The 20,803-nt window shown below is 39.0% G+C and overlaps 1 protein-coding gene and 1 pseudogene across 1 annotated transcript in view; one reads left to right on the top strand and one right to left on the bottom strand.

Moving 5' to 3' along the window:
• The first annotated feature begins 3,005 nt into the window (after window positions 1–3,005).
• LOC130837233 (cytochrome P450 4X1) overlaps window positions 3,006–20,803 on the top strand; it is a 47,944-nt gene continuing 30,146 nt past the window's right edge. The window contains exon 1 of the mRNA XM_057710048.1: window positions 3,006–3,182. Within this exon, the coding sequence (XP_057566031.1) occupies window positions 3,006–3,182 (177 nt within the window). The remainder of the gene's footprint in view (window positions 3,183–20,803) is intronic.
• LOC130837222 (TRMT1-like protein) lies at window positions 11,403–13,559 on the bottom strand (annotated as a pseudogene).

The raw sequence follows: 20,803 nt of genomic DNA, 5'->3' as shown, positions 1-20,803 counted from the left end.
TGGTAGAATGTCTTTCTCCATATTAAAAAATAAAAGCCATTTAAGTAACACAATGGGATAGCCATGATTAATAGAGCTAGTGCTATTAACTATGGAAGCTAAAGCAATTGAAAAAAATGGAAGTAGCAACACATTTATAATTTTGCTAATGTCAGATTACAAAGAAGAATATTTTGTTTATTAAAATTTTAAAATTTGCTTGTAAAGGCAAAGTATTTAGTCTTTGTCAAGTTTTTCCTTAAAGTTTTAAGCTTCCATAGTTGTTTATATAGTGTTTTTGTTTATCAAAATGGATACCATTTTATGAACAAAGTTGTGTGGTGTTTACAAATAAGCTCTTTTTGTTGTCCACAGAAAAGTTTGGGTCCTGTTTTACAAGAATGTAGGAACTTGGATATATTTTTCTATTTCTGAGTAAGGTCTATACTTCAGTGTATTTGGAATATGTAACTCTGCTCTAAGTTTCAGGAATTTAAGTAATTTAAGGATAAATGAATAGTGGTCACATGGGAAAATACTTAGAAATAGATGATTTGAATTTGGTAATTTTGAATACTTCAAAATGTATAATTCAGGCTGATTTTCCTTTTCGTTTCTTACCAGGGTAAAATGTTACTATTTAGCCAGTAATGAGTGCAGGTTGATATTAGAAAGTGTTGGTCCATTTATAGCTCACTATGTATGTCTGTGTAATGAGAAGAATTGGCAGGGGAGGGGTCTTATGATGCCTTGGAGGCACCATGTGATACAGAGGACAGATCAAGGTCAAGTGACCTAGCTTTTCTAGCCTTCAGTTTGCTCAGCTGTAAAGTGTGGGTGATAAGGCCTACCTAGAAGAATGGAGACAGTGCATGTGAAGTGCCTGGCATGTAATATACGTTCAATATTATTTTGATATTATTACTGTTATTCCAGATGAGAGCCTATCTCAGCATAGGCTGTTATGCCCTATAGTTATGCTACTTATGTGATGGCTCAAATAAAATTATTATTTTTTGAATTGCACCCAATTAAAACAAATGTGAAGGATTGTTAAAGGCATTTGTTTACCTTACTGTTGAGAATAGAGATTAATTAACTTGATATTATGCTAGTATACTTTTGATCAGATGACTTCAGTGTACTCTTAAATTCAAGTATTTTGAATTTAAAATGCTTTTGAAACTATTTTAACATTTATGTTTTTAAAAAAGAAGATAGAGACTAGATCTTGAAATTGTAAAATTGAGTGATGTGGATATAATTCAAAACTATCTATGATCTGGGGATTTTTTATGGGATTTTTATGAAATTTATGTTTTGTGCTGGTCTCTGTTGTGGTTTGAAATACCACACAATGTGAAACTTTGCATCTACCCTAACCTTTCCTTCTTCCTTCTAGCTCAAGGCTAGTGATTGCACCAAGGATCCCAACCCCTCTCTCTTCTAATAACTAACTTCCACTCTCAAATCCCCATCTGGGTAGCATCCTAATTTTCTTTTTCTCAGAGCCAGACTTTTCAGGGTGATTAGTACTTTCTCCCCAAATTGCCATCATATTCACTTCTTAACCCACTTTATTTTGGCTTCTGTATCTCTTATTTCAACAGCTCTTCTTACAGTTACCACCGACTTCCATGGCACTCATTCCAAGAAACACATTTTATAACTGGCCCTTGTTATCTCAGGAGTGCTCGACGTCCATCTTTCTTTTCACGTATTTTGACACTCCCTCCTGTAGGCCACAACCCTTGATGCACTTCATGCGTGGTACACGATGGATTTGAGGGGCCAGCACTTGGTCCAGATGGAGTCATCCTCTCTGGAGTGCATCTTAACCATTCCCTTGCCAAGTAAAATCTGGCTCCAGAGACTGGGGTGGCAGCCTGAGGAGCGGGAGGCAGTGAGGAGAGGAAAGCAGGGAGTTGTAGCAGGGTTTGGATTTATTGTTCTGGGCTGTAAATCCAACACCTTACATGTGCCTCTTTTAGCATAAATAAATGAATGAATAAAAGAATTGTGGGCAGTGTGTAAAAAGAAGGCTGGGAAGCGGGGAAAGCAGATTGGGAAGTTAGGTCTGTTGGGTCCTAGTTTACCACCTGATAGGTAATAAGTACTAAAAACTCATCACTCTCTGATTATTTTACTATATTTTACTATTATCTATGCTCTTGAGATGAATTCTCTCTCTTGTCTCCAGGGCTGGCTTCATGGGCCTGGGATCTGAGCAGTCACCCAGGGCTCTGCACTCATAAGGGTGTGTGCTTGGTTTAACGCTCTGCTGTCAGCATCTTGAAATTGTGTATACATTTTTAACAAGGGGCCCCACATTTTCATTTGGAACTGGGATCCACAAATCATGCAGCCGGCCCTTATATATCTGTGTGGTGGAAATACTGTGTCATGGTAGCTACTTTGCATCTCTTCCCAACTCAGTGTTCTGGATCCTCTGCTGGCAGGCTTGGAATAGGACATGGTGCACACTGGCAAGCACCAGAAGTCAGAATGAGGACCAGTTGTAGAAGATTTCCCAGCACACCACTGGACAGGCCACGCTATGCAAGTCTAATGATCATACACACCCACTACCAGCCTCCAGACCCCTGTGGGGTTTGATAGCATTTCAGTGGGAAAGAAGTTCTTTTTCAGAGTAGTTTACTATTTCTTTGGGGCAAAAAAGGAAAACAATGACCTCAGCTTTGACATTATTTCAAAACTTAAATTCAGACGTTCCGTGATTGAAAACGGTCACACTTGAATTATGACACTCCATGAGACGATGTTGTCCTGAATGAAGGTTTGCATCAAGTGATACAGAGCTAGAAATCCGGAACTCGCGCCTGCCTCCTCCGGCCGACGTGGAGCTGCCCCTCCCACCGCTCTTGCTTTCTCAGGGGGAAGCGGGGATCTTGCCTGAGGGCACCGAGACGAGGTGGGCTGGCTTTGCCCTGGAGTGAGTGGGTGGATCCTCCCCCGCAAGAGCCGGGCTACAGAAAACTCCCCAGCAATCCGCGCAGCCCAGAGCGATGGAGTCCTCCTGGCTCGAGACGCATTGGGCAAGGCCCTTTCATCTGGCGTTGGTGTTCTGCTTGGCCCTGGGGCTTCTACAGGCCATCAAGCTCTACCTGCAGAGGCAGCGGCTGCTTCGAGACCTGCGCCCCTTCCCCTCGCCCCCCACCCACTGGTTCTACGGGCATCACAAGGTAGATAGAGGGAAGGGAGGGGTGACGGAGGATGCTGGAAATCGGGCGGTCAGAGAAGCGGCTGCTTCCTTCCCTTACTCCCATCCCTCCCATCCCTCCCATCCCTCCGTCCTGCACAGACCTCTCCTGTCCAGCCTGTGGCTCTCGGCATTTTCTGGCATTTTCTTTACTAGGGACTTGTGCTCTCACAGCCCTGTAGGGAAATGGGAACACCCTAGAGTCACTAGAAAGGAAGTTTGGGGAGCTGGGAGGGGGCTATTTAAAGAGACAGTACGGAAAAAAGAGAGCTGTGGTGTAATTCAGGTCTGTCTGTAATTGCTTCACCCATCTTTTGTATTTATGTACTGTGTTTTAAAAAGCCTTCCACATATATTGCTAAAAAATCGTTTGTTAGCCTAAATAATACTTATAAAGTGCAGAAGTTATGCAAAATTGGACACAATAGTTGCCACCCTTAGTCCTTTGCAACCAGAGATTCTTGTGAAGTAGGGAGCAGCCCCAGCCAATCACACAAAAAATATGGACTAATTGGAATTTGTAAAGTAGAGGGAGACCCCTTACCTTTTGTTCTCTCCTGTTCTCTAAATCCACTCCCCACCTCATTCCTTGTTTTATTCATTCAACCAACTTTGAGTGGCAGTTGTGTGATAGGTGCTAAGATTATAAAGAGAAGACAGGTGCCTGCCCTCAAGGGGCCCAAGTCACATGCATACTTAGACCACAAAGGGAAAATGAAAATACAGGGTAATGAGTGCTTTGACACAGGCCTAGGAACAGGGAATCTTGGAGGGAAGTATATGTCTCTACCTAGAGGAGGAAAATTTCTATGAAAGGCTGAGCAGAATCTTAAAGGATGGGTGGGTGGGGAGGGTGTTCCCAGCAGACCTATTGTGTGATCTTTTGGCTCTCCCACTCCTAGTCCCTCTTCCCTAAAGCCACCACTTTCACTTCTTTTATCTGTTTATTTAAATCTTTACCTGTAAGATAATATTGGGTTGGCCAAAATGTTCGTTCGGATTTTTCCATATGATCTTATGGAAAAACCCAAACAAACTTTTTGGTCAACCCAATATGACTATGTTGCATTTCTTAATTTAATAATTTTCATTATCCATCTATTAACTACCTTATGATGAGTAATCACTTACACCTCATCTTTTACTGTCCCAATATAGTTATATTGTATTTTTTACTAATTAGAAAAATTATTTATATTCTTTTGATTGTGTAAATGTTATTTACCGCTGACCTAATGGCTGATTTTGTTCCTTCTCTCATAGAGCTTTTTTTCCCTTATGGTATTATTTACTTCCCCCTTTTCTCATTTGCTTAGTTTTTTCAATATCTATCACTATTTTTCCCTAAATGCTTTAATAGATCTGTCAAACACATCGTAATAATATTTCCAAATGTTGAAACATATCAAACAATCTAGTAGTCCATATGTTTTTCTGGAGGCATTTCTCCCACAGACCTCTCCTCCTGTTCCAGTCTGGACTGGTTGCTTTCTAGACCTGGTACACAGATGTTGTACTGTCCTGTGTGGTTTCTCCTGTCTCCTGGACAGTATGTCTTTTTTCTCCCCGATTTATTTAATCATTTTTATGGGTGACTTCTTGAGAATGAGTGAAGGAATGCCAGGTGAATTTTTTGAGCTCCTGAATCACTGTCAGTGTCTTTATTATAATTTTGAACTTGAGTGATAGTTTGGCTGGGTATAGGATTATACTTTGAAAATAAATTTCTTTCTTAATTTTGAAAACATCATTCCATTGTCTTCTGGCTTTCAGGATGACTTGAAAATTTCTCATTTTTTTCCAACTTTTTTTAATTTTAATTTTTACTGATTGATTGATTGGCTGCTTTGGGTCTTTGTTGCTGCACACAAGCTTTCTCTAGTTGCGGTGAGTGGGGGCTACTCTTTATTGTAGTGCATGGGCTCCTCATTGTGGTTGCTTCTCTTGTTGTGGAGCATGGGCTCTAGGTGCATGGGCTTAAGTAGTTGCAGCACACAGGCTCAACAGTTGTGGCTCATGGGCTCTAGAGCACAGGCTCAATTGTTGTGGCTCACGGGCTTAGTTGCTCTGCGGCATATGGGATCCTCCTGGAGCAGGGAATGAACCCATGTCCCCTGCACTGGCAGGTGGATTCTCAACCACTGTGCCACCTGGGAAGTCCCTCCAACTTTTTTATTGTGGTCAAACACAGCTAAAATATAACTTACCATCTTAACCATTTTTAAAGTGTATAGTTCAGTGATATTAAATACATTCATAATTTGTGAAACTGTCAACCCATCCATCTCTGTAACTCTTTTCATCTTGTAAAACTGAAACTCTTTACCCATTAAGCAATAACTCCCCATTTCTGCCTTTCACCAGCTCCTGGCAACCACCATTCTATTTTCTGTCTCTATGATTTTGACTACTCTGAGTATCTCATACAATCATATAGCATTTACCCTTCTGTAACTAGCTTATTTCATTAGCATAATGTCCTCAGAGTTCATGCACATTGTAGCACATGTCAGAACTTCCTGCTTTTTTAAGGCTGAACATTATTCCATTGTATGTATATACCACATTTTGTTTATCCATTCACTTGCTGGTGGACTCTTGGGTTGTTACTAGATTTTAGCTATTGTGAAGATGGGTGTGCAAACATCTCTTTGAGACCTTGCTTTCATTTCTTTTGGGTAAATACCCAGAAATGGAATTGCTAGATCATATGGTAATTCTATTTTTAATTTTTTGAGGAACCACTATACTGTCTTCCACAGTGGCTATACCATTTTACATTTCCACCAGAAGTGCACAGGGGTTCCAGTTTCTCAACATTCTTGGCAAAACTTATTTTCTGTTCTTTTTTTTTTTAATAGCAGCCATCCTAATTGTTGTGAGATAGTATCACATAGTTTTGATTTGCATTTCCCTAATGATCAGTGATGCTGAGCATCTTTTCACATGCTTATTGCCATTCATATATCTTACTTGGAGAAATGTCTAAGTCCTTTGTTCATTGTTTTGAACTTAAAAATTTTTTAATTAAAATTTTTTTTGTTGAATGAAAGATTCTTTAAATTCTATAGTGCTTTACAATTTTCAAAAGTTTCACACAAATGATTTCATAGAATCCCCTAATAACCCTTTTCCCCCTTTCCCCATATATTGCCCATCTCCCCCTCCCCACTGGTAACCACTAGTTTTTTCACTAGAGCTGTGAGTCTGCTTCATTTTTGTTTTATTCACTAGTTTGGTGTATTTTTAGATTCCACATATAAGTGATATAATACAGTCTTTCTCTGTCTGACCTATTTCACTTAGCGTAATGCCCTCCAAGTCCATCCACATTGTTGCAAGTAGCAAAATTTCATCTTTTATGGCTGAATAGTATTCCACTGTGTGTGTGTGTGTGTGTGTGTGTGTGTGTGTGTGTGTGTACCACATCCTCTTTATCCATTCATCTGTTGATGGACACTTAGGTTGCTTCCATACCTTGGCTATTGTAAATAATGCTGCTGTGAACATTGGAGTACCTGTATCTTTTCAAATTAGTATTTTTGGTTTTATTCAGATATATACCCAGGAGTGGAATTGCTGAGTTATACAGTTGTTCTATTTTTAGTTTTTTGAGAAACCTTTATACTGTTTTCCACAATGGCTGCACCAATTTACAATTCCCACCAACAGTGTATGAGAGTTCCTTTTTCTCCATATCCTCACCAAAATTTGTTATTTGTTGTCCTTTTGATGATAGCCATTCTGACAGGTATGTGGTAATATCTCATTGTGGTTTTGATTTGCATTTCCCTGATGATTAGTGATGTTGAGCATCTTTCTATGTGCCTGTTGGCCATCTGCATTTCCTCTTTGGAAAAATGTCTATTCAATCCTTTGTTAATTTTGAACCAGGTTGTTTTGTTGTTGTTGTAGGAGTTCTCTATGTGTTCTGAATATTAATCTCAGATATATGATTTACTAATATTCCCTCTCAATCTGTGGATTGCCTTTTTACTCTGTTGATACTGTCTTTTTTTAAAAAATAATTTTATTTATTTATTTATTTATTTATTTATTTATTTATTGGCTGCGTTGAGTCTTTGTTGCTGCACGTGGGCTTTCTCTAGTTGTGTCAAGCGGGGGCTACTCTTCATTGCAGTGCACAGGCTTCTCATTGTGGTGGCTTCTCTCATTGTGGAACACGGACTCTAGGCACGAAGGCAGCATGCGGGCTCAGTAGTTGTGGCGCATGGGCTTAGTTGCTCCGCGGCGTGTGGGATCTTCTCAGAACCCGTATCCTCTGCACTGGCAGGCATTCTTAACTACTGCGCCACCAGGGAAGTCCTGATACAGTCTTTTCATGTACAAAAGTTTTTAATTTCATGAAGTCCAATTTGTCTATTTGTTCTTTTGTTGCTTGTGCCTTTGGTGTCATAGCCAAGAAATCATTGCCAGATCCAATGATCCAATGTGAAGCTTTTGTCCTGTATCTTCTTTTAAGAGTTTTATAGTTTTAGCTCTTTGATCTATTTTGGGTTAATTTTTGTATTTTAGGTAAGGGTACAACTTCATTCTGTTGCATGTGAACATCCAATTTTCCCAGCGTATTTGTTGAAAGTCTGACCTTTCCCCATTTAATGGCCCTGGCACCGTTGTCATAAATCATTTAACCATATATTAAAGGGTTTATTTCTGGGATTTCTATCCTATTCCATTTGTCTGTATGTCTGTTTGTAAGCCAGGACCATACTATTTTGATCATGTACTTTCGTAGTAAGTTTTGAAGTCAGGAAATCTGAGTCATCTCGCTTTGTTCTTATTGAAGATTGTTTGGGCTATTCAAGGTCCTTTGCTATGCCACATGAGTTTTAGAATGGATTTTTCTATTTCTGCAAAAGCATCATTGGGATTTTGATAGGGATTGCATTGAATCTGTAGATTGCTTTGGGTAGAATTCACATCTTAATATTAAATCTTCCAATCAATGAACATGGGATGTATTTCTACATATTCATGCCTTTTAAAATTTCTTTCAGTAATGTTTTATAATTTTCACTGGATAAGTCTTTCACTTTGTTTTTTGGAAATACATAGTTTTCCAATACTTGGAAAGGAGGAGGTTTCACTTCCTAAGTATTTTATTTATCCTTTTTGATATGCAGGCAGCAAAGCAGGCTCCAGTGTCCATGAAAAAACCTAGGTTAAGAAATGCAGATGCTGATTATGATATATATTAAGGTGCTAAGGATGAAGAGTTAGGGACCGGACATCAACAGTGAATACTACAATTTCTTTGATTCGTCCCCTACCTCTGTCAATTTCTCTTTTCTCTCTTTCTGGAACTCCTGTTGGTTGGATATAACCTAGATCTATTTTTTAAAAGTTTTGTTCTTGATTTTATCTTCTTAGAATTTCTACTAAAACATTGAAAAATTTTGACCATCATAATTTTGATTTCCAAGAGCTCTGATTTATCCTTCATCTATTCTTGCATCAATTACCTTATGACACATTTAACAACACCCTAACACTTAGTGGCTTAAGACAACAGCCAGCTATTTACCTCATGATTCTGTGGGTCAGCAAGTTGAGCTGGACTAGGCTATGAGGCTCTGCTGTTATGAGCCAGGCTCAGTTGACTTCAGTTTGGCTCACTGATGTATCTGCAGACAGCTGCTGGGGCAGGTAAAGGTTGGCTGTCATCTTGGGTGCCTTTGCTCTCTTCTGTCTAGTTTATTATCCTTCAGCTGGTTAGTCCAGCATTGCTCACATGATATCTGGGTCTCAAGAATAGCAAGAGACTAAGCTTCAATGTGCAAGTGCTTTTTAAGTCTCTGAGTCATGCTATTCTCCCAAAGCAAGACACATGGCCAAGTCAGTGTGGGAGAACACTATCAAAGTGTATGAATACAGGGAGGCATTAACCAATTGAGGCCATTATTGTAGTCAATTTAACACATTCCTCTTTGGGATAGAATCCTGATCTTGTTTCATGAAATGCTATATCATATCTTTTTTGAAATATTAATAACCTTTTTCATTTTTCTGTTTGTGTATTAGTTATCTATTGCAGCTTAGCAAATTACCCCCCAGCTTAGGGAGGGTGGGGGGGACTCGAGGCAGGGGGAGTCAGGGAAGGGAGGGAATGCGGGGATATGTGTATAGAAACAGATGACTGAACCTGGTGTACCCCCCCCCAAAAAAAAAAAAAACAACAGATGGCTATTATCTCACACAGTTTGCGAAGGTCAAGAATTTGGGAGTGGCATTGATTAGGTGGGTGAGTCTCTATAAGAGACTTAGGGTCTCTCCCAAGGTTGCATGGGGTTAGCTGGAGCTGCAGTCATCTCAAAGCTCCACTGGAGCTGGAGAATCCACTTTCAAGGTCACTTACATGGTTGTTGACAGGCTATTGGCCAGAGGGTTCAGTTCTCCCCCACATGGATCTTTCCATAGGGTTGCTCACAACTAGAGTGACCAACAGGTTACCTGGTTGTCTCCTGATTTTAGCTCTGAAGGTTTTGCCTCCTGGGAATCCCTTCAGTCAGGCAAGCTGGAAAGGTTAATCACCCTGTTCTCAACATGGCAGCTTCTTTCTCTCAGAGTAAGATACGAGAGAGCAAGTGTGAGAGTGAGAGAATCTAAGATAGAAATTGCACTCTAGTCTTTTACAACCTGACCTTGGAACTTTTATACCATCACTTGTAATGTATGCAATTGGTCACACTGCAAAATACATGTACAGTATGGCAGGGGACAATATAAAAAGATGGGAGATGATTGGAGGCCATTTTGGAGACTGGCTACCACAGTTTGTTTGTTTTGCTTTATGCCTTTCTTCTTGGAGGCTATCCTCAAATGTCAGATGCGCTTTGGCTGTCATTTCATTTGCTAGGCTGAGGCACTAAAGATGCTTGAAGTCTTTTGTACACAGTGAGAACTTTCCCTGAGAGCAAACCTTTTGGAGCACCCAAACTGCCAGTATCTGTGGATTTGTTTGTTTGTTTGTTTGTTTGTTTTTTGTTTTTTTTTTCCAGGTTCTTAGAGATGAATCTACCTTTCTCTTACTTAGGAGATTGCCAGATGACTTCTGGCATTCTGGGAGCAGAAAAAGGGAGTTAGGGATCTAATCATTTGCTATGTAGTCTTTCACTTAACTCCTCTATTTTTAGTCCAGGGATTCATCCCTGCCCTCCACAATGCCTGATTTCTTAAAGTCTTAGAGCCTCTCTGGTTTAGTTTTTCTAGAAAATAAAACCTCTGATCTGCTGTGGTACTTAAGGGAGTATTGCATGGGGAGAAGTTGGAGACCAGAGGTTGAATTAACCCTTCGTATAATCTACTTCTCCTTTAAGTTACTGCTCTCTATATAACTTTTTTTTTTAAATTCATAAGGTGACAAGTTTTACTTCTGAGAGGTAGCACAACCAAGCGAATGAATATTGTACGTGTATTAGCTGAGGTGCTTGAGATCACCCAATTTGCTTAATTCAAAACAAAATCTCCCCTCTTCAGAATTTAGTGCTTGTGAACAATCGCTATATTAGAACATTGGTCTCAATTTACTTTAACAAAATCATACTCTGACGTTTAGTTGCCTAGACCTTAAACTTGTAAGAAAATGTATTTCTATCTCAAGGAAGTATTTAATTTCTCAAAAGCTAGTAATAAAAGATCAGTTTGGGGAGAGGTATGATTTCTTGAAATTGGGACTATATTTTAGCTTGTATTTGTGAAATAATATATTAATGACCTGAAATGACATTGTTCCTCCTATTCTATTTAGGGTCATTTTAATGAAAGGCTTCTGGCTTCATCTTACACACTACAAACAGAAAAACATAAACATCGTGAATCAGTTTAAGTAGAGATGTGATTAAGAATAGTAAAGGATGGCTTCCATAACATACATAAAATTCCAAACACTTTGCACATGAAAATTTTCTGAGTTATTAAACAGTAGGGTGATTTCAGTCACAAACTTGGCTTCACATGAAATGTTTTCATTAAAATTTTAAGTTTTCTTTAAAATAAGAAAAATTTGGAAAGCATAGGTCCCAAACCAGCTAAGTTAGAAACTGCTAATTTTCTGAATGAAAACAACACTGTTTTTTATTTTTACACAGCTGAATTGAAAGAATAGCAAAAGCACTACAGTTAGTATAGAGAACTATTAGGCCATCAACCCAGACATCTGGGAACAAATTTTTTTTTTTTGCATTTACCATCTTCTGCAACTGCTTGCTTCTGCTTTGTCATTCAGTGACATTTCAACCCTGTTGGCTACTGTATCTTCGGATGCTGATTGGACATGACCCTCTGACTGTCCTCCAGTGTAGATGGGGGTGCTGTACTTTAAAAGGATAGATTTAAACTGCATTAGAGGTGCATCTGTATGGACACCCATTGGGTCAAAGTGAGTTCGGCTTACTCGAAAGCCTGCTTGAGAAAGATAGCACAAAAACTTTTTTAGCTTTGGCATATTCGTTCCTTTAATGCTGTATCTGTGGATGTTGTAATAAAAGGCAGGATATTCAGTATTGACATCAGTCTTTGGCCTCTTGGCTAAATTTGTGGTTGATTCATTACTTTTTCTCTTTCCTTGTGCAATGCAATTATCTGTTGTGGTATCATCTGTAGTTTTAATAAATACACCATATTCTTCTTGCTTGTTGAGATTTGAAGGTGCATGAACTGAAAAACTGACTTTGAGGAATATACTCGGACTCAAAGATTAATGTTTTTATTAGAGTCTGAGTGTCATCTAAACCATGGTGAAGAGATTCAAATAGCATTCTTTTGAGGAATCCAGTTTTGAAAAGGAAACTTGACCATAGAGGTCCAAGTTCTATTGCTGTCTTTCCAGGCATGCTTCCATGACAGTTACAGGGTAGCTGTCTGTATGGGTTTTCTTCTATCATATTACCATCCTTCTGAAAAATTCTCTCTTCACACCACTGACAGTGGATTAGGTATTGAATCTTCTTGGCTGTTTCATCTGCAGAAGTAGGCCCCCTCAAAACTCTCACAACAACCAACACAAAATGTTCCAAAGCCACTGCAAACAGCACTTCTATGCCTTTGTTACAACGGGCTGCAGCTCTTGCCACTGCGGCTACAACAATTCTGGCTGCTAGCTCCTTGTAATAGTTTGGACAATGTTACAGCTGTAGTGACGCCAGGCAACATGTTGTGCCTTGGCATATAAAGAACTGATATCTGTAGAAGTCACTGACACTATGCCAAGGTTTCTTATATTTCTGAATGCAGAATTGAGATAGTTCACAGATGTTCCAAAAGGGTCTAGGTGTATGAAATCAAAAGGTCTCAAATGCATCAGTACATTGGCATCCATTTTGGTCACCTTAATATTACCAAGGTTTTCCTCTCCTTCAAGAATATCGTCACTCTCTTCCTTCTCCTTACCATCCACCAGCACTTTCAATTTGTTTAAATGGCAGTTCTCCTGAATCAACATCACAGTTTTCATTCAAATCATTAATTGTGACCTTGACTGCATTTCCAAGATGTTTTGCCCATTTTAATCCCATTATCCCAGTAGCTCCAAAGGCATCTAGACGTTCCAAAGGTTTTCGTTCCTTAGCCAAGCAGCCAGTGTACAGAATATTAGCTGCCTATTTAGTTTCATTTTGGGATTAAAATAGGAATCTGTTTTCTGAGGTACAGGATAGTTGGAACAAACTTGTACATCTGTGTCTGCCTCTTTCAAAATTTCATTAGGTGGTTTAGCAGCAGAAGCAGCAATATACCTGGATTTAGTCTCTCCTTTATTCACATGGCGCCTAACACGTCCTAGCATATGCGTCCTTCTGGTGATTGCTGCTGAACAAATAATACAATGATAATGGGCACCCATTTTACTGGATATCTGTTCTCCAATAATGTTTGGTTTCACTGGTCAACAAGGTAAGTGACAGATGCACATCCTGTAAACTTCAAATTCAACTGAGACTTTCCAGTGTAAATTTTGAAGGTGACAATGAAGCTTATGACTATTACAAGCTCTGAATTTTTCCTTGGGGCACAATGGACAAACCTGTTTGTTTCCTGCATCAAGATTATCTGAGTTCAGTGAATTGGCAGAGTCAAAATCCCCTTCAGTTACGAAAGCTAACCTCTCTAGATCAGCACACTGCCTTTGAATTGGGATGTGTCTCTTGCTTTCAGCCTCATCAGGGGCAGAGGCTAGGGATGGGAATGGGGACAGGGCTGGAGCCTGGGCCAGGGCAGGGGCTGGGACTGGAGCCGAGGCAGGAGTCGGAGCCGAGTCTGGGGCCGGGGTAGGGACCTGGACCTGGGCCACCTCCACCTCCTCCTTCTCCTGGGGCAGCAGCTTCTCCTCCACCATATTCTCCATAGTTCATAACTTTTTAAAAAAATTTAACCTGATTAACGTTTTCTAAACTTCTCATTCCTCAACTTCCACTTTACTCTGTTTCTCATTAGAGTTTGATTTTCACCCCCACACCTTCCAGAAACTGAAGTTGAGAAGGAGCCATCAGTCAGAAGTTGGGAAAACTGAAAATGGCCCAAGAGATCTGTTCTACCAGCTATTGAGAATGATGTATTAATGTAGTGCTTTCTCAAAGTATTTGTGGTGAAGAACCAGTTTTTTTCCAATCTGTTGTAGATGTTTACTTTCATTAAAAAAAATTGCAACAATGTCAAAGTACTATAAAGATTTATAAATGCTATGCTCAGTTTCTATGATTATCTCATCATCAACTGGTTTATAGACCATGCTTTCAGTAGCATTGCATTAAAGTCTTCCACTCTCATTGTGAATTTCTTTATTTCTTTTTTTAGTTCTGATTCCATTTTTGTCTTATCAATTTTCGAGATATAGTACAGTGTACATACAGCTTTTGAATTATTATATCTTCCTGGTAGACTAATCATTTTTATATATGAATTGTTCCTTTATATATTTAGTAAGACTTCTTGCCTTAAATTCTATTTTATGTGATATTAGTGTAACTACACAAACTTTTTTCTTAGTATTTAAATGGTACTTTTTTTTTATTTTTTTATTTTTTTTATTATTATTTTCTGGGGGGTACACCAAGTTCAATCATCTGTTTTTATACACATATCCCCGTATTCCCTCCCTTCCTTGACTCCCCCCGCCTCGAGTCCCCCCCACCCTCCCCGCCCCAGTCCTCTAAGGCATCTTCCATCCTCGAGTTGGACTCCCTTTGTTATACAACAACTTCCCACTGACTATCTATTTTACAGTTGGTAGTATATATATGTCTGTGCTACTCTCTCGCTTCGTCTCAGCTTCCCCTTCACCCCCCGCCCCCTCCCATACCTTGAGTTCTCCAGTCCATTCTCTGTATCTGCGTCCTTGTTCTTGTCACTGAGTTCATCAGTACCAGTTTTAGATTCCGTATATGTGAATTAGCATACAATATTTGTCCTTCTCTTTTTTTTTTTATTTTTTTTTTATTTTTATTTTTTGGGGGGTACACCAGGTTCAATCATCTGTTTTTATACACATATCCCTGTATTCCCTCCCTTTCTTGACTCCCCCTCCTCGAGTCCCCCCCACCCTCCCTGCCCCAGTCCTCTAAGGCATCTTCCATCCTCGAGTTGGACTCCCTTTGTTATACAACAACTTCCCACTGACTATTTTACAGTTGGTAGTATATATATGTCTGTGCTACTCTCTCTCTTCGTCTCAGTTTCCCCTTCACCCCCCGCCCCCTCTCATACCCCGAGTTCTCCAGTCCATTCTCTGTATCTGCATCCTTGTTCTTGTCACTGAGTTCATCAGCACCATTTTTAGATTCCGTATATGTGAGTTAGCATACAATATTTGTCTTTCTCTTTCTGACTTACTTCACTCTGTATGACACACTGTAGTTCTATCCACCTCATTACATATAGCTCCATCTCATCCCTTTTTATAGCTGAGTAATATTCTATTGTGTATATATGCCACCTCTTCTTTATCCATTCATTTGTTGATGGGCATTTAGGTTGCTTCCATGTCCTTGCTATTGTAAATAGTGCTGCAATAAACATTATGGTACAAGTTTCTTTTGGGATTATGATTTTCTTTAGGTATATGCCCAGTAGTGGGGTTACTGGATCATATGGTAGTTCTATTTGTAGTTTTTTAAGGAACCTCCAAATTGTTTTCCATAGTGGCTGTACCAACTTACATTCCCACCAACAGTGCAGGAGAGTTCCCTTTTCTCCACACCCTCTCCAACATTTGTTGTTTCCAGATTTTGTGATGATGGCCATTCTGATAAATGGTACTTTTTTAATCCTTTGTTTTTAACCTTTTGGACTTTTTATCTTGTCTTTTGTCAGTAGTATATAGGTAGACTTTTAAAAAAATACAATCTGCCAACCTTTGTCTTTTACTTGAAATAATTATTTCAAGTAACTATTACATGTAAATAACAATTTACATGTAATATAATTACTGATATATTATTGACTTTTTCAGAGGATGAACTTATTTGATATTTGAAAAGAACTGAGACCATGTCTGGCACTTTGTAAGTGCTATGTAAGTGTTTGTTTAATGAAACATAAGTTTCACCACCAGACTGTGACCACTACAGGGTTAAGACACGAACCTGTCTTAACTCCATGTCTTCAGCACCTGGTACTTTTTATCTTCCTTGCTCTTGTTCTCTCTGTGCTATTTGGTTTGGTTTGTCCATTACATATACACTAGTCCATTGTTAAAGCAAATACCATTCTTCACTGACACCATTACCATATTCTATCAGCTGGTAGTTGAATTGCTTCATTGTAATTTTTTGTAAAGCTTTATTGAGATATAAATCACATACCACAAACTTTACCCACTTAAAGTGTATAATTAAATAGTTTTTAGTATATTCACAGAGTTGTGCAACCATAACCGTAATCAATTTAAAAATATTTTGGACTTCCTAGGTGGCGCAGTGGTAAAGAATCTGCCTGCCAATGCAGGGGACAAGGGTTTGAGCCCTGCCCTGGGAAGACTCCACATGCTGCAGAGCAACTAAGCCCGTGTGCCACAACTATTGAGCCTGTGCTCTAGAGCCCATGAGGCATAGCTACTGAGCCCATGTGCCACAACTATTGAAGCCCACGTGCCTAGGGCCCATGCTCCACAACAAGAGAAGCCACTACAAATGAGGAGCCTGTGCACCACAATGAAGAGTAGCCCCCGCTCGCAGCAACTAGAGAAAGCCCATGTGCAGCAACGAAGACCCAAGACAGCCAATAAATAAATTAAATAAATAAATAAATTTATAAAAAAAATAAAAATAAAAATATTTTTATCGTCTAAAAAATCGCCCAAAACCTATACCCTTTAGCTATCAGTCCCAAAGTACCCCATCCCCCCATCCCTGGGCAATCATTGATCTACTTTCTGTCTTTACATATTTGCCTCTTCTGAATATTTCACATAAATGAAGTTAAATAGCATGGCCTTTTGTGACTTGCTTCTTTCATTCAGCATAATGTTTTTAAGGTTCATCCATGTTGTAGCATATATCTATGTATCATTCCTTTTTGTGGCTGAATAATATTCCCTTGTATGTATGTACCACATTTTGTTTATCCATTTGTTGGTTGATGGGCATTTGAGTTGTTTCCAACTTGGGGCTATTATTTGAACATTTTTGAATATGTTTTTGTGTGAGTATATGTTTTCATTTCTCTTGGGTATATATACTTAGGATTGGAATTGCTGGGTTAAATGGTAACTCTGTGTTTAACTTTTTAAGGAGCTACCAGACTTTTTTCCCAAAGTGGCTACATCATTTTACATTCCCATCAGCAGTGTATAAGGGTTCCAATTTTTTCACATCCTCAGAAACACTTGTTATTATCTGTCTTTTTTATTATAGCCATTCTAGTAGGTATGAAGTGGTCTCTCATTGTGGTTTTGATTTGCGTTTCCCTGATGACTAATGATATTGAACATCTTCTCATGTTCTTTTTTTTAAAATAAATTTATTTATTTATTGGCTGTGTTGGGTCTTTGTTTCTGCACACAGTCTTTCTCTAGTTGCAGCAAGCGGGGGCTACTCTTCATTATGGTGCGTGGGCTCCTCATTGTCATGGCTTCTCTTGTGGAGCATGGGCATTAGGCGCATGGGCTTTGGTAGTTGCAGCACATGGGCTCAATAGTTGTGGCACATGGGCTTAGTTGCTCCATGGTATGTGGGATCTTCCTGGAGCAGGGATCGAACCCATGTCCTCTGCATTGGCAGGCAGATTCTTAACCACTGCGCCATCTAGGAAGCCCCTCTTCTCATGTTCTTCATTGGCCATTTGTTTATCTTCTTTGGAGAAATGTCTAATCAGATTATTTGTCAAATTTTAATTGGTTATATGTCTTTATTATTGAGTTGTAAGAGAGTTTTTAAAGATATATCTTAGGTACAAGTTTCTTATTAGATATATGATTTGCAAATATTTTCTCCCATTTTGTAGTGTCTTTTAAAGCCCCAAAGTTTTTAAGTTTAAAGAAATCTAATTTATCTATCTTTTCTTTTATTGCTTGTGCTTTTGGTGTGATAACTAAGAAACCATTGCCAAATCTGAAGCTAAGTCCTTATGTTTTCTTCTAAGAGTTTTATATTTTTAGCTCTTTCATTTAGAACTTTGATCCATTTTGAGTTAATTTTTGTGTATTGTGTGAAGTAGGTGTCCAACTTCATTCTTTTACATGTGAATGTCCACTTATCGCAGCACCATTTGTTGGAAAGACTATTCTTTCTCCCAGTTGAATTGTTTTGGCACATCAGTAGGAAAATTCCAGTCCTCTTCCTGTGTTTCTCCTTTACTCTTACATTACTACCACACTTACAACACTTCTGACACCAGATGCGTGGGAGTTTTCCCCACATCAAGCAATTCTGTGACACTAACTGGGTGTGTTACAATTTAACTCAATTCTGACATTATCTACCTGGAGATAACATCAGATCCCACAGATTAAGATAACATTCAGTCCCATAAGGCTAACTCCACCCCACTTCAGAGGCCAATCGCAAGTCCAGGTTGTTAGCTATGCTTTTGACCAGTCAGCTACATACCTGAGATTCCCACAGCCATCTCCTCAGTTTTGATTAATTTGCTAGAACAGCTCACAGAACTCAGGAAAACAGTTTACTTACTGTTTACTGGTTTATTGTAAAAGGGTTTGATAAAGGATACATATGAACATCCAGATGGAAGAGATGCATAGGCAAGGTATGTAGGAAGGAGCACAGAGCTTCCATGCTCTCTCCAGGTGTGCCACTGTGCCAGCACCATCATCTGTTCATCAACCCAGAAGGTCTTTGAACCCTGTACTTTTGGGATTCTTTGAAGACTTCATCACTTTTGGGTGATTGATCATTAATTCCATTTCTAGCCCTTCTCCTATCTCTGGATAATGGGAGATGGGGCTGAAAATTCCAAGTTTCTAATCATGTTTTGGTCTTTCTGGTGACCATCCCCCATCCAGGAGCCCACCAAGAGTCATCTCATTAGAACAAAAGACACTGGTATCACCCAGGAAATTCTAAGGAATTTAAGAACTCTGTAAGGAACTGGGGTCAAAGATCAAATATTGGAACAAAAGGTGTTCCCAGTGCTCTTATCACTTAAGAAATTACACGGGTTTTAGGAGCTCTGTGCCAGGAACCAGGGGCATATATATGTAATATAAAAATTCTTATATATTATATAAAAATAATATGTACAATTATTTTTCTATTATCTCAGCACTTTTGTCAAAAATCACTTGACTGTAAATGTGAAGTTTTATTTCTGGATTCTTAATTCTATTCCATCGATCTGTATGTCTATTCTTATGCCAATACCACTGTCTTAATTACTGTTGCTTTGCAGTAAGTTTTGAAATCAGGAAGTGTGAGTCCTCCTACTTTGTTCTTTTTCAAGAATAAGGCTATTCTGGATACCTCTGGTTTCCATGTAAATTTTAGGATAAGCTTGTCAATTTCTACAATGATTCCAGCTGTGATTATGATAGGAATTGTATTGAATCTGCAGATCAATTTGGGAAGTATTGCCATCTTAATATTGTCTTCTGATCTATGAACATGGATGTCCTTCATTCTATTTAAGTTTTTAAAAATTTCTTTCAGCAATGGTTTGTAGCCTTTGCTGCATAAGTTTTACATTTCTTCTGTTAAATTTATTTCTGAATGTTTTATTCTTTTTGATACTGCTGTAAATGTAATGGTTTTATTTTCAGATTTTTAATTGTATTCATAATGTTTTAAAGTTCATATCACTCTTCACTGTCACTAGATTATTTTTTTACCATTTAAAGAGGCCCCTATCAGAGTTTTGCAGATTAGAGGTGGCTGATGTAGCAAGCTGGCTAATATCCCCAACCCTGTCTATTTACCTTCTTCTACTTTGTATGTTTCTTTTGATGAATCATCACTTAGTCACAAGGAAAGGATGGAACTACTTTACATAGACAGTAACATTTTAGGTATATTCATAAGGCTCCAGAAGGAAAAGGTGTGTGTAGAGAAAATTCCGTATAAAAGCAGAAATTTCATTCCTTGCTTTTTTCTAGTCATACTGGTCTCCCCACTATTCCTCAAACATGGCAAGCAAATTCCCTCACGTCTCCTTCAGGGCTTTGAATATCGTCTTCTCTGGTTGGAATGCTCTCCATGCACTTTTTCCAAGCCTTTGAACAAATGTCACTCAAACTAAAATAGGGCCTCTAGTACTCTCTATCCCTAACTTTGTTTTTATTATCTTAGCACTTATCACTCTCTGACATCATATTATATACTCTGTTACTATACACTCCTGTTGACTGAAAAAAAATGCACAACCTAAAAGTTGAGAATTTTGTTTTATTCGGTGGACTTTCTGAGGACTTCAAGCCTGAGAGGTAGCTTATCAGATAGAGACTGCTCCAAAGAGGTAAGGGAGGAGCCAAGATGTGTAGGAGTTTTGCAACAAAGATCAGGTAGTTGGAACGTCAAAAGATTAATGTTAATTAAAGAAAATCAGAGAATTCCCTGACCGTCCAGAGGTTAGGACTCCATGCTTCCACTACAGGGGGCACAGGTTCGATCCCTACTCGGGGAGCTAAGATCCCACAAGCCACATGGTGTGGCCAAAATAATAATAATAATAATAATAATAATAATAATAATGACAACATGAAGAAAATCAGGTATCTCAACTTAAGGAGTTTAGCACTTTTCTATGTATGGGAAGATGCAAGAGTCTGGGCTCATTGAAATCATTCCTTTGAGATGCACTTTAGCTATCTAAGGCCAGTATCCTGTTCTTTCCCATTCTGAGTTCCTTCAAGCTCATCACTGGGGAGCAGTGGTAGTGGCTGATGGCTTGATGGCCTCAACATCCTTTGTTTGCTGATATGGCCAGCAACTTTTTTCATCCACACTCCCTTTCTCTCCACTAGAATATAGGATCTGTGAGAGGAGAGTTTTTGTTCATCACTATAAACCCAGTGCTTGGCTCATAGTAGGTGTTCAATAATTGCTTTGTTGCTGGAGAGGGTGTGGAGAGAAGGGAATCCTCCCACGCGGTTGGTGGGAATGTAAGTTGATGCAGCCACTATGGAAAGCAGTATGCAGGGTT

The sequence above is a fragment of the Hippopotamus amphibius genome, chromosome 1 (genome assembly GCF_030028045.1).
Source record: "Hippopotamus amphibius kiboko isolate mHipAmp2 chromosome 1, mHipAmp2.hap2, whole genome shotgun sequence".
Classification (NCBI taxonomy): domain Eukaryota; kingdom Metazoa; phylum Chordata; class Mammalia; order Artiodactyla; family Hippopotamidae; genus Hippopotamus; species Hippopotamus amphibius.
The sequence above is the reverse complement of the archived record's forward strand: the minus strand, read 5'-3'. Positions and strand labels throughout refer to the sequence as shown.